Here is a 14,610-nt window from a genome sequence, read left to right as displayed (position 1 = left end):
CGTTACATTTATCTGCTCTGCTTGTACACATCTCAGACAGACACACGTACACATCTCACATGCAGGGTGAAGTCCACATTTCAACAGCGGAGTGCATTAGAACTTGATTCATTCCCTATATGTGTCACATTTCATATGGAAAAAAATATCCGGCCCGATAAACAGCAGCTGAATGGGAAAATACTCCTTTTCTGTGCAGCCTCTGAACTGGCCAGGAAATATTAGGGCACTTTGTCACTTGTTTTCTTATGCACACTCAAGCGTAGCAGTTTTTCTTTTACAATGTAATTAACATAGCCAGAGCGTGTGAAATACACCACTGTAGTGACCTCTGCTAATAAAAAAAAAAAAATTACTTTGGAGGAATAAAAGCGAAAATCTGGTGCCTTAACACTCAAATTGATTTGAAACTTTATCACCGAAGTCCTCCATGCACATTGCTTTAATAAGTGTTTCAAATTTCTTGCGTGTTCATGAAGGAAGAAGTGAGCTCTTGGGAGTTTTTCATTTAGGCAACAAAAAATATGAAACCTTATCACTTCAGCAGTATCTCACAATCCTTTGTGAAGGAAGAGCCACCCTTCCCAGCCCCCCACCCCCTCCCCCCCGCCCCCAAGAGCTCTCTACCTCTGAGCTGAATGAACACGGTTTTGTGAAGTGAGATGCTAATTTCCAACCCTCAGGCAATGACAGCAAATACTTTTTATATAGTAATTCATAAAGGTATGCCTCTCAACATGTCTAGTCACTTTAGGTCTATCGTCATTCTAATCTCACACCCAAATGACTTCAGCCCTGAGACATGAGCGGGGAGAACAGACAGACACTACACACACACCATCAGTGATCCTCACCGTAAGGCGATCTTGGGTAAAAAGGGGTGGTCTCCTTTTGTGGGATTTCTTGCACTTTTCCAAAAAGTTCACTGGTGGAGGCTTGGTAGAACTTCACAGAGTTGATAAGGCCACAGGTCTTAATAGCATCTAGGAGCCGTAAAGTGCCAACCCCATCAACGTCAGCAGTATATTCTGCTAGGTCGAAAGAAATCTTGGGGAGAGAAAGAAATAAAAAAACACCACTTTTACTAGGGGAACAAGAACACGCCGTGATCATGTACAACCAAAGTAATACGTCACTTGTCACAGACCATCTAGACACTTTTGTACAGGGTAGATGCTCAGTTTACAAAAGTACCCTCAAAGGATTTCTAAGAATAAACAAGTAGTTCCACAAATAGCAGAACCAAAAGGCTGGTGTTCCCTGATCTCTCTCTCAGGATTATTTTCCCATGTGAAGTAAGGGGTAAGCCTCCCCACAGTGGGAGCATTATCAGTCTCTCTCTCATCTCCACAGCTGCCAATTTTCACAATATTCACTTGGGCTTAATATCTTTGACATACTTGAATTTGGTTAAAATTGTCCAAAATATATTTTAAAAAAATATGTTAGACAGGCAGCATGACAGCATAAACATGCATTTAAAAAACCCACAAACTTTAAACAAGGTCCAAAGTTTTGCAATTTAAACACACATAAAAATGGAGAGAAGACCAGAAATATCTGCTGTCAAATGAGACTCCCAACCCCACCTGACTAAGGTGTACCAGAGCTGTGGCTTTTGCACAGATGTTACGGGGATAATGAATTGGGAGAGCAAAGGGTGGAGGTATCCTAAAGAAATCTGACATGTCCAGTTGACATATTTTTTGAGGTATGACAGTAAACTCATGCACACTGCTGAGCCAAGACTCCTCTTTCTCTCCCCACTCCAGTAGTTCCGTTATCTTTATGATGAGCTTGATTATGGCATAGGCCACAGGACAATGCTTGAGTCTAAACTTTCAGAGTGCTTCAAAAATACATTCGTTCTATTTCTTGCAGTTACAGAAGAAAACTAAAAACTGGAAAAAGTAAGCTGAAGGTAAGAGGTGTGTTGTGACCACCCCAATCTACAGGCAGGAGAAATAAACGCTTGGAAAGGAGCTCACTCTGCTTGTTTGGTGGGTACATGCTGGTTGTTTGGATGTGCTGGTGGAGCTCCTGGACTCTGAAGAATTTTCTCCCACTGGTGCCCATGCGAGTGGCACATTCCTCCTTCCTTCTACATCCTCTCTCCAACCCAGGGATTTTGCTTCTGTATGCCAGTTTTTGAAAAAATGTTCCCCATTTATACTGCCAATGTTGTAAAAAAGGAAAGTGGAATGGACGTTTAGAGCAATCTCCTCCATCGCCCTGACCCAAGGACGACTTACTCTACCGATGTCCCCTCTGGCTGATGACTGACTTTCAGGAACGAGCTCTAGGGTGATGGCAATGTTACAGTCTCTTTATATGATCTAGGCTAGAGGTTACTGATACACTACCAAAGTCAGATAGTACAAATCTGTGATTCCCCCCTTCATTAGTCTTCAGTGATGGGGTAACTACTAATGGCGTAGAGGGTAAATGACCATAGCTGGACAAGCTGAGCTATCACAGTGAAATCAGTGTGAAACCTGTCACTTACCAGGTATTTTTTCAGGGTCTCTGCAGATTCAGACTGATAGCCCTGTATTCATTCATCTCCTGTTAAGCCACTTTCCTTATTCAGTAATCACTAGAGGTTTAAGGCTTATTTACACAACAGATGAAATAAAAATAATTAGATTAATTTGAATTTGCACTTATGGTTAATTTAATACAGGTATGAAGTCTAAATTGTGTTACTGTGCCCCAAAATAAAAATGTTCTCACACAGTTTTGATCTGAAATAGCTAATGGTATGAACAAAAACCAACTTTACTTTTTTTTTTTTTTTTAACCAAAAGAAAAAAAAAGAAACTTGATACTTTGGCTTGTTAACCTGGTATAACCCAGCTGAAATTGAGCACTGGTCTACTGAGAAGTGCTGAGCATTTTTTGTTTTAATCCATTTGGCAGAAAGATGACAGCCACTTAAGGTCTCTCAGCTTTGCTGTCAGAGTAACTCTTGGGAAAACATCTTAATGAATAGGTAATACAGTCAATAATGCACTAATGAACAAAAATTAGTATATTTACCATATGGCTAGTACCTTCACATATTCACAGTAACATCCCAGCTCTCTAACTAAAGGCAAAACACTAATTGTAGTAGAACTAGGAATTTACCTATATTAAGGTATTGTTTCCAACAAATAACCTGCTAAAAACATCACCCTAAAATGCAAATCTTTGCTTACATATTCTACTACAAAGTACATGGCATGTGTAACTGAGGTGGTCTTAAATCAGAGATCCCAGATTATAAAACCTCTTAACCAGAGTGAGCAACAAGCCTGTAGCAGCAGCACTGGGAACTGTTCTCCCTGGCCGATGAAGAGACCAGTTTCACAAGAGATGCTTTTCCCTATTGCCTTATGAATGACCTCAATCTTCACCTAGAAAAATCACTCCCTGGGGTGTGAGGTAATTGTGCCTGGGTCTGGGTCCACACTGGCTGGGTCTGAGTGTCCCCGAGCAGAAACCGCCAGCTTTGTGCCTGTTTGGTGGTTTTGTCATGTGGACTATTGTTCATCAGGGACAGGACTCAGACCTCTAAACTCCTATCATTTTGGAATGCAGGTTAGACTAGTATGGCATTCATGAAAACAGAAAATGCTTTTATCCACTAAAACCTCCAACACCAAAAATGCTGGACTGTTAAGACACTCTGTACAGTGTAGGGGCAGTAGCATAGCAAATACAGATAAATGCATACTAAATTTTAATTTGATTCTAATTCAAAGTTAACAACGTAAAAGAGTTTTATAAAATACTGGATTGATTAAGTAGTTACAAATGAAGCAGAGCAGAGCAGGAAAAGGTGCTGTATCCATTACCATATTAGGCATGTGTATGAAGGCTAAAAACAAGCCACACTTTCTGAAAGATTAAACATTTATCCAGTGGAAAAAAAGAGCTGTAATACCTACAGATGAGAGTTTTCAAACAGCCTAATTTACAACAACTATCTTAAGTGCCTGAATTAGGAAGCTCTTCTCCCTGTACACCAACAAAAACAGTGGTGTGTCAGAGCAGAAAACCTAACGGAGATGCTCTTAATCATGCTTTGGAGAAAATATACACACACTAGTTTTTTAATGTAGCTACCTAAGATAGATGCTCCATTCTAACCTCAAAAATCCAAAACTATCAGTTACTGTCAACTGCGTAAAGCAAGCCATGCAACTAACAACTTTTTTTGAAGAAAACAATAGGAGTTTTTGTAATGACTGGAGTAGGGAAAAGATGATTCTTTGCCTGACAAATTTTGAACCTGAAAGTTTTCTCAAAGAGTATTGAAGGCATGGATCCAATACTTCTTTGCCCTCGTTGGACAGACTTGGTGAAAAAGGGAAAGCATGACATACCAACAAAACAGAAATCGCCTACTTGGAACATGTTAGTCTGAGTGACCTTGGCACTCCCTTCCCATGTACAATGCGGAGACCGTGCTTTTGCAGTTGTCATCATTGATCTCTGGAGATACTGTGAATGTATATGCTGAAGATGTGTCTATTTAATTTGGTACTATATTCGATAGGTAGTGATAACAATGTGTCATTAGAAGTCGACAGAACACTAAGGGGACACTTAAATCCTCGGTCAAAAGTACTTCAGTTCCAGATTTTCAGGTCCTGAACACCTTGCAGAATTGCATTAAAGAATAGTAAAAAGGAATCTGACTCCTTACATACATGGGACTTCTGTACACTATCTTCACTGCTGGATTCATCCCTAATATAGTACATTTCAAGTACATTCTTGGGCAAGTAAAAATTTCCACAGCAAGGCTTACCCATAGGATGATAAAATTTTTTTGAGAAAAGCATAGTTTCATTAGTTATGATATTCCTGGAATCACAGGACACAGTACAAATACACTGAACCACATTACATCTCTTCTTTCACGTGGCTCCAAGAATTACAATGAGTTTTGTGAACTGGTTTCTACCTTTTGAATTTGAACTCTTGTTTTCCCACCCCATTTCTTTCTTTCTTTCTTTCTAATCATCAGATTCAATCTCTACAAGAGAAAAGAATTTAATAGAGCAATGTTTTAAATATGATGTTTCCCAACTGATCATTCAAAACCAAGCTTAGCAAGGTCTTTAACGAGATTTAAAAGCTTACTGAAAACTATCTAAATGAAAACATATGGGTCTTACCCTCCACAACAACACATTCCTATCATGTCTATGAGTACTATATACAAGCCTGCAGACTTAATAAGACTTGCTTCTGACCCATGCGTTGTCAACAGTGGTGATAGTCTGAAAATAAGTATCGATTTAGCACACACACAGGTTTGGCTTTTTGAGATACTTCATCTCTGTTTAGTCATTTGGAACAATCCAACAGATAGGCTGCCATCATATTAACTATCAGCTTTCAACCAAAAATAGCATGTGCTAGCAGAATATGCTTCAATGCTCTACCTAAGGAATATGAATAACAATTTGAAATTTCATCTCCTTCTTACAGCCTTCTCTGTTTCAGAAGATGGGATTTCTGGAAGGCTGGTGATATAAGAGGAAAGCTTGTGTGAAGCCCCAGGAGGAAATAGGATAATATAAATGTTAATTATTATTCTTTCACTGTAAAAACAAAGGTGGCTAACCTAACTATAACGTTAAAATAATCTTTGCTCTCTTGAAAAAACTTACAGTAGATTCTTTAGATTTATCAGAGTAGAAGATATGTATCAGGTCTCTTTAAGCATTGAGAAAGGTTTACACCTGAGAAGCAAATCACAAAGTGGAAAAACTGCTCAGAAATATTTCAAGTCTCACAAGATTCACAGCGGTTACTTTTTTGTATTCTTTAAAATCAATTCTGTTTGCTTTGAATATTCAGTGTGCCTTCCACTGCCAATAAAAGCCACTGAGATCACTTATATCATCTCAGTAAACAAACTGCTCAACCCCTAGGAACAGGCATGTAAAGCATAACATTCCAGTTGCTAAATCTAACACAGACTATGGGCCAAGCATTCCTATAAAATCCTAAATGCACTGGAAAAAAAAAAAAATCCTAGGGATTTTAGGAAATCCAAAGAATCGGGGGGGAGCTGGGCAGTGTCCAAGGGATAGGGAAGAACCTATATATCTAAAAAAAAATGCCAGGTAACCTTCCAGGATAATACGACATTTCCTCTTCCCGCCAGTCCCTTAACTCGTAATGAATGCTTAACTCATTGCCCTCTCACCCAATAAAAGAAGTAGTTGAAAGATACCAAAATCCCCCAAACAACTGTATATATATATTTCTTTTTTTATATACAGAAAAATAATCAATTCAATAGCTCTGAACTGCTTATTATTAAGCAACACTCTTGATATCTTAAAGCCCTACTCAACTTCTTAGCCAAATATAAATTGGTTGAAAAAATAATGACTGAAATTCTGGATAAAAGGAATATGCCTTTTGTAGATTTATCTTCTTTCCTATTTCTTTCCCTGTTCTCTCATTAATAAAACAGAAAAAATAAAGCGATCTGTATAAAATTAGAGTAATTTGACAACATGATTATAAGCAGAGAATTAACTAGGAAAAAGTTTTATAAGTGGAAGCAGAAGTCAACATTTTTTCCTAAAATTCCTGTTAACCCAAGCCATCCACAATATTGCTGCAGCAAGAGAGTTTGGATAACTTGGATTTTCAAGTTACTTGTGGTGCAAATAAATAAGCAATGCAGCTGATAAAAGATGTGCTTCTCTGCCAGTGCTTACGTGGTTGAGTTCTGCTGCAGCTCTCTCATACTATGCACTGCAGGCTGAGTGACTGGAGAGACTTCTTGAAGTGGTTAGAAGATTGTTTTTTTCATCAGTGGGCCAGTATTTCACCTTCACCTCTAAGTGTGAAGACCCAAACCAAAGTGCAAAAATAAGCTATTTGCTGTATATGGATCTTAAATGATCCTTCATGATCTTCATGCTCTATAACCTGCCATAAACCACAACAGACTGCTTCAGGGACCAGCTCAGTCTTATACAAGTAACCCCAAAGTGGTTTTCATTACACACAAGAGAGAGGAGCTTGAATGTAAACCTGTTCATTGCCCCAAACACACACACGCACCTTTGCACCCTCAAAAGGTGTACAAGTGAGGGGTGAAACAGAGTTGAGTTAATTCATGGCTCCCCACCATTCATTTCTCCAAGTATATTGAGATCTGGGAAATGTATGTCAGGAAAAAGGGGCTGGGATGAAGCAGAAGCCTCACAACAAAAGTGTACTTCTAGGTCTGAAAAAGTTGCTTGGCATAACAATAGCAGCAAAACCATGCATCGCCTTTGACTAGCCCTCAAGGGTCAGGCACTGCAGAATCCAAAAGTGGCTATTACCTTTCAGCTCCATGAGCACTAAAAAGTTCATGAACAGCTAAGTTATACTGTTGTTGCCCACATGAGATACAAAAAGAGTGCTGCTAGACTGCCTGAAGTCCCCAACTATCTTTCAGTTGAACTACCCTGCAGCAGAATCTTCCCTGATGGGCAGCAACTTTCTTTGTGCAGCTGAAATACTCAGTGATTAGGGGCAAGAGGCCCCCTAACATACTCCACAGTGTATGTTCATATGGCAACTTCTCATGGTTTAACTTGTGTAAGTTTTCCTTATAACTCTCCTCCTGATTAATTTCAAGTTCTTGATGCAAACTCTCTGAAATAAACTTTAAAGAGGAATAGCTTGGCATTATTAAAACAGGTTTCCTTTTTCCCCTCTTACAAGTAAAAACTATCACTTGCTTTTTGTTGGGGGAAAAAGAGAAAAAAAAAATCAACCCAAAGCAAAGAATAAGCATGGGGAAATACTCCCTGAGTAGTTAAAGTTTTATATTTATCAGACTAGTATGGGTTGATAGCTGGATTCGTTATTCAGTTTCTTTAAAAAGTGACTCCTCCCCGGCAAACTGCAGGTGTGGTTGTAAATCCAGCTCACAAGGTCATCATGTTCACCTTTGCCTCTAAAGCAGCCCACTGGTATATGCCTGACCAGTTCAGAGGTACAGAAGAACCACCAGTTGCCTATTATTTTCAAAACGATGCCACAATCCTTAAATTGGAATATCCATTCTCCATTTTAATAAAACAGTGTCCTACATCCTGTACCGTTGTCTTGGCTGTTGACTGTTGATTGAAAGGTGTGTTTTGGAAGAGATCTCCAAATAGAGGTAATTTGTAAATTGTTTGTTCTTCTGCTTATTGACTAGCTAATTTAGTGGATTAAGAGAATTTAACAGACTGGATTAAAAGAGAGTTGCCCAGAGACAGGTCAAAAGGCAATAGACACAAGTTGAAACATAAAAAATTACAATTAGATACTAGGAAAAAAAGTTCACAACATGGGTAGTCTAACACTCAAACAAGTTGTGCAGAGAGGCTGTGGCGTCTCCAGCCTTGGAGATACTCAGAACTCAATCAGAGACAGCCCTGAGCCACCTGCTGTAAGCTGGCCCTGCTTTACAGAAAGAGCTGGTCCAGATGACATTCAAAGATTGCTCCCAAACTAAATTATTGCACAATTTTAAGAAGACAGGGAGATGGGATTACAGCAGTGTGTTTCAATGTTCAGACACATAGCACCATCCAATGAGTAGACGGTGGATGTACAGCGTGCAAGAACGAGGCCTGGTCTTGTGGAAAATCAGTGATTTCTACTGGGGGAGCGGAGAGTTGTTCACAGAAACTTTTTGGAGGCACATAGTCCAACTTGCTATTCATCATATCTCCTCCACAGAAGAGCTTTAGATAGAGGAATGCTCAGATCTGATAATAAAAAAATACCAAAGCGGAGGAGGCGAAGGAAGAGGGATATCACAGAACATGACATTCAGTATGGCCATAAACCTTTGTCACAAAAATGTAACCTCCCCATTAGTTTTGCTTATCTTCTCATCCATTTGTTATTAATTTGATGGAACAGGGGAGTTGTCAGGGTTATGTGATGCAAGGGATTTATCTTGCAGAACAATCTCCAACCCACTGTTCAAAGTCTTCAGTTTCAAATTACAGAGACTAGAAAAGAAGCTTTTAAAAAAGAAGCATTGATTCTTTATTCCTTTTCAGAATAATTTTTTCGGGGATAGTTTCAACAATATACAAGTTTACTCAAGTTTTAAAGCACAAGGCACATGCAGCAAAGTCAGGATGGGTTTTGATGTTTCCAATTTTGTAGCTTCAATGGCTAGTGACACTGTAATACCCTAAAAGCTTTCTTACATACTGAAGTCCAGCTGTGCCAGAAGCTTTAAATGCTCTTTAGTAGAAAGACAAAAAGGAGCAACTTGCAGAGTCACTAGAGAACATTCAAAGGGAGATGTAAAAAGATAGCCAATTCATTTCGCTTTATACGTACCAGGGGAATAGAGAGCTATGAATAAAATGCATGCAGGGAATGCAGTCACTTTGAAAGAAACAGCACCATTTTCACTCACTTTCACATATAAAGAAATTAATTTAAAACATACAGGTTATTTAAAATTCTAACATGAAAACTAGGTTATAGTATTAATATTTTTTTTTTTTACTTCTGATTTTTTTTTAAAAACTTTCGTCCTTGCTTCCTTGATGCATTCAGAACACATAGGAAAGATGCTCTGTGTAGAAGTGATAAAAACATCATCACAAACTAAAAGAAAGTAAAAAGAAACAAACCCCACAAAACCAACAAACCGTTGCTGCTTAACATCTGCTTTATGATTTTGATAGACTTTCAATGGATGGCAAGATAGATATTGAATTAAACCAATAATCTACTATGGCACAGCTTTGTTGACAACAAGCTCTCCTCTCTTTGCCTTCCTAGCCAACAAGACTGCAAAACATGACTTAACACAATGGACCCTCCCAAGTGTTGATACAACTCCTGTGGTGCCTAGAAGCTAGAGTTACCCCAATGCTTTGCAAATGACTACCTTGTCTGATTCTCTTATATCTCCTACTGATGCATAAGGTAAAATCTCCCTAGGTTTATGGGCCCTGCCAGAAGTCTTGCTTTTTCAACCAAAGAAAAATTATATCTTTTCAGTATTTGTTATTTATCACTTAAGAAGATTACTTCCCAGACTGCAGTTCCTCATGCCAAATGCCATTGTTTTAGAAAGCTTAGAAACAGTTCAAACAACTGCCAAATTACCAAAAATACTCCTCCCTCCATGAAGAAATAAACTTAAAATAATATTTTTGACAGATTTGCATACAGACTAGGGTCTTTTTACCTTAAGGGTATTTAATCTGGAAATAAAAAGTATTGAACAAATGCAGAACCTTTGTAGAATCATTTCTTAAATTTTTCAAAATCAAGTAAGTACAAATTTAAAACTTGCCATAAAATTGTAAACTTTTTTTAACAAAAATTTTTTGTTGTTGCTTTTTCTCCCCTCCCCACGCATTATCTACCAACAATTGTCTGACCAACTCTCCATTATTTTGGGTTTGGCTTTCTGTGCTATATTCACCTAGTAATTGATGTAGCACAGCTGTCATGATAAAAAGATGAGAGAAAAAACACTGACTGCTGGTTAAGTCCTATAAATCATTCTGACCAAGCTGCACACACTCTGAATGAAGCATCTGTAGACATAAGACACATACTTCATAAAAAAACAATTTCTATAACGTTTAACAAAAGCTTTTACCTCTTACTCTATGGAAATCTCTGTAATTTTTCATTTCCTAAAATTAAAAGCATTTTCTCCTCCTCCCAACAACAAGAATCGCTATCTGCTTCCTTGCAGCTAACTGGGGGTTGAAAGAGCTTCCCTACTTCACAGGGACATTGTGAGAAAAAAATTGATTAGATGAATGTGTCTGTATTACTTATTAATGGGATCATAAACGTAATTAGATGGACTGCCCATAAATATGCCTGACTCAGCCATTCAATTTGAAAGCTAAGGGTGCAGACACAGCCAAGTCACTGCAAGAAAACAAGTTACTATTTCTCTGTGGAGCTGAGGTAAGGTAATTGGAAGCACACTTAAACCACAGGAAATGCAAGATAAAGCAATTTATCTTAGCTCTTTTACTGTCAGCTACCGTAACATCAAATCACTCCATTCATCACAGCCAAAGAGTGGACAGGTACCTCAGCTCTGACCACACATTGCAGCTTGTTACATTGTGGTGCTTTGGTTGCGGCTGAGCTTTCAAAACAGGTAGGTCTTCAGGGAGACAAATGAGAACATGAAGATTTGAGGAAATAAATAAGCACGCGCTTATTTACGCACACACAGAAAAATAAATAAGCATGTGCTTATTTACACACACACAGAAAAAATCATGACTTCTTGTCCTGCACAACTATCTAGGGAACATCCTCTGCACTGAGGTACCTCTCCAACACCTGTATGACTGTGGCAAAGCAGATGCAAAGTACTCCATCTCAGCAGGCAAACAACATCTGCCCCCGTTCATGCATTCAGTTTATTCTTAAAATACTAAAGTCATATTCTTCACAAAGATACCACCCCAGAGAAGAGAACTGTAAAAACACATCTTCTAAACAAATGCCATCACTTTAGAACTATTCCTGGTCCACTCACTCTTCTCTAAGTCCAATTTCTCCCCTCATTCGCCATGGGTACTAAAAGCAATTAGTGCAATGTTACACTTCCACAGACCTAGTTCTACTTTCTGGTTTGCCATAAAGCAACAGAAAACTACATCAACTTGTCTTTAGCTAGAATATTGTCAGCATACCTCAGACTTCTATGTAATTAATTTCTGAGGCTTTTTTTAGCTTTTTTTATTTCTGAGTCATTTTTACTGCATGTGCATTAAGAATTAAATTGGGATGGCTAATTGCATGGGACAAGTTTGGATAGATATGTATGTACTGACAAAAGACAGGCTCCCACAGTCACCACCTTCCCAGTTCCTGCTCCAGTACGCCAGCAGGAATGACTGGGAAAAGGAACAAACGTGCAACAGCACTTGAAGAAATCAGTCGCCAGGGCTTTTTTTTAGTTTTCTTTTTTGAACAGGGCAAATAATTGCCTTTTCTTCCAATGCATAAGGTCGTCATCTGTGAAATTTCACTCCAAAATCTTAAAAAAAGGACAATTCCAAAATAAATTCTTCTATTTTCCTCCACAAAACCAGCAGCATTCTTTTCCTTTTACTTGCTCTTGAGAATAGCTGACATTTAAAAACATTCTTTAAATAAATACAATAGTTTGAGGTTTGTATTTGCCCTGAAAGAAAACCACTGAATCCTTTAAATTTATTAAAATTACAACCAACAAGCTGAAAAGAGCCACCCCACCTTGAAATGCTAAAGTGGGTGAACCATAGTAGATGAGCACTAATACCCTTACCTATAGTGCATGTACAGGCACTACATATGATTAATTTCAAAATCAGAGTATTAATAGCATACACAAATACAGTAGGTGATAATGGCTTTGTTGGGAATGATGTAATAAACCTGTAGAAAGAGCTTTCCGTAAACTCACTGCAGTAACACCTAACTTTTAACTTTCTATTTCAGGCAAGATGAGGATAGCAATAATTACATACCTCAAAGTGGACTGTGATAATTCTTCATCCTGTGTAGGAAGCTACAGGAGTGGAATACACTATTACCACCACCAGTAGCACTCAGATTTTAATGTGGTTATAATACTTAAGAAACCCTGAGCCTTACATCTTCTCCAGTTGCACCCTTTCAGGGAGAACACTGATGTTTTCTATGTGGCAGTGAGCACTCTGAACTCAAAGGTGATCTCCCTCATAAAATGCTCTACTTAATCAACTCATCTGCCTCAGAAGGATGTGGGTGGCTAGCTAGAAAGAAACCTGTGGGATGAATCAGAAAAAACCCCGTGTCTCAACAGGTATGTGGGGTTAAGGGGGAAAAGGCCAAGGGGCAGTGAGCTTAAAGGGATGAGACCCTCTGGTTAAACTTTTTTATTATTTCTCCCCTTTTCTCAACAAGCAGGATGATACTCTCAGAAAATAAATCAGTCTGTTATTAGATTTTCTCTTGGCATCCCCTTTGCCTTTACTTTATTCTTATATTTATTATTGACTACTAAAGCCTCTCCACTACAATTCTTAGAAAATAATGTATAGGCATTAATTTTAAAAGGCAGCTTTGGCACTCATGAGGCATGGTGATCACAAATCAAAGCAGAACATTGCAATTGATTTGTGTACTGCAACCCACAACAGTAACCTCAGCCCCATTTTTCACCTATCTCTTGGGTTCTGACACAGAGAAAAGGACTAGGAATAGTAGCTGCTTTTCACTTGAACATTAAGGCAAACCATACAGGAAATACGGACGTGGTAGTCAACTAATCACATAAAACGAACAAGTTTGGGAGTTTCCCCTCACGCCCCCACGAACAAATACTATCTTACTTTAGTCCACCTGACTGTGCCCTAAGACAGCATTGAAATTCTTGTCTCCTGTAGTGCTAGAAGTGACAAAAGACCACACTGACACCTACAAGACAGCGTTCCTCTTCACCTATGCTAGTGTGGCATTCAATGTGCCAGTAAGCCCCCCCTAAGCTTTGAGTAAGACTTGACTGGCATATAAAAAGCTCCCTCAGCTTTCAAAGTGAATTTTGCATGCTCAGGATGAGGCATGTTGGAAAAGCAATGTGGAAGACAGGACCAAGTTGCCAAAATGTAGTGAACAAATCATTGGACACAATCAGTGGGAACATCAGATTTCACAAATAAGGTGAAGTCTGTAAAATTGTGTATGGCTGCATCTTAGTTTTAAAAAAACGTAGGGCTTAGGCAGATGCCAAGTCTATTGTATGCAAATATTTTATTTCAATTAGCACTTTTCAATCATGCTTTTTCTTTTCTGAATGACTCATGGATATCTCAGTCAAGAAATGGCAGGATCATAAGCACATGCCAACAGGGTGCATTTATCTCACAGAAAGATAAATGTGGACGGAAACATGTAAATCTATCTCAGGATTTTTTCAACCTGTCTTCCCTTCCAAACACGTTTTCTCTACATGCCTGCAAGCCTCTATAACACAGTATACTCAGTCTCCATGTCCTTCCAAGCAAGCAGTATTCACAAGAATTTAATTGAAACTAAGGAAATTGTGTTTCCAGAACTTGTCAATCAGGCAGGAAAAACAAAACAAAACAAGTTCAGCCTACAAGTTTTATCACACTCTATTAAGCCAAAGAAGGTCATAATACTAACTTGCTTGTAAATGCACATATGAAAATGGGGAATCTTTAGAACTTCTACGCGCCACCGAGAGAGTCCTGCTGCACAGGTCATTATGAGTGGTGATTGTCCATGAGGGAGACATGCTGAATAGCTGTGAAGTATGGCTGGATGAAAAAATACCACAAGTTAAGATCCGTGATTGCACACAACACTGACATAAGCTAAGAATGCTATGTCTCGCAGCTGCAGTAGGAGTTTTAGTTAATTTCCAGAGTGCTGACCCCAAGCTGCTTTGGGGCCCTGAGCATCCTCACCTGGGATACAAGAAGTTCTGTCAAGGAACCGCAAGAACATGGGGAGAAGCATACTGGTGCTGCCTGTTAGCCAGATAAGCAGAGGAAATTGCAAAAGTATCATATGGGATCTTGGAAACAGTCAATTTTTGATCCTGCATCACTA

The 14,610-nt window shown here is 38.7% G+C and overlaps 1 protein-coding gene across 1 annotated transcript in view; it reads right to left on the bottom strand.

Annotated features, from left to right (window-relative positions):
- Nucleotides 1-14,610, bottom strand: part of GMDS (GDP-mannose 4,6-dehydratase) — a gene marked incomplete at its 5' end in the record, with an annotated part of 433,056 nt that overhangs the window by 261,004 nt on the left and 157,442 nt on the right. The window contains one exon of the mRNA XM_082306673.1: nucleotides 855-1,047. Coding sequence (XP_082162799.1) covers nucleotides 855-1,047 — 193 coding nt within the window. The remainder of the gene's footprint in view (nucleotides 1-854; nucleotides 1,048-14,610) is intronic.

This window comes from Platalea leucorodia (assembly GCF_965183815.1).
Source record: "Platalea leucorodia genome assembly, chromosome: 1".
Lineage (NCBI taxonomy): Eukaryota > Metazoa > Chordata > Aves > Pelecaniformes > Threskiornithidae > Platalea > Platalea leucorodia.
Note: the sequence above shows the minus strand (reverse complement) of the source record. Positions and strands in the feature narration are given on the sequence as shown.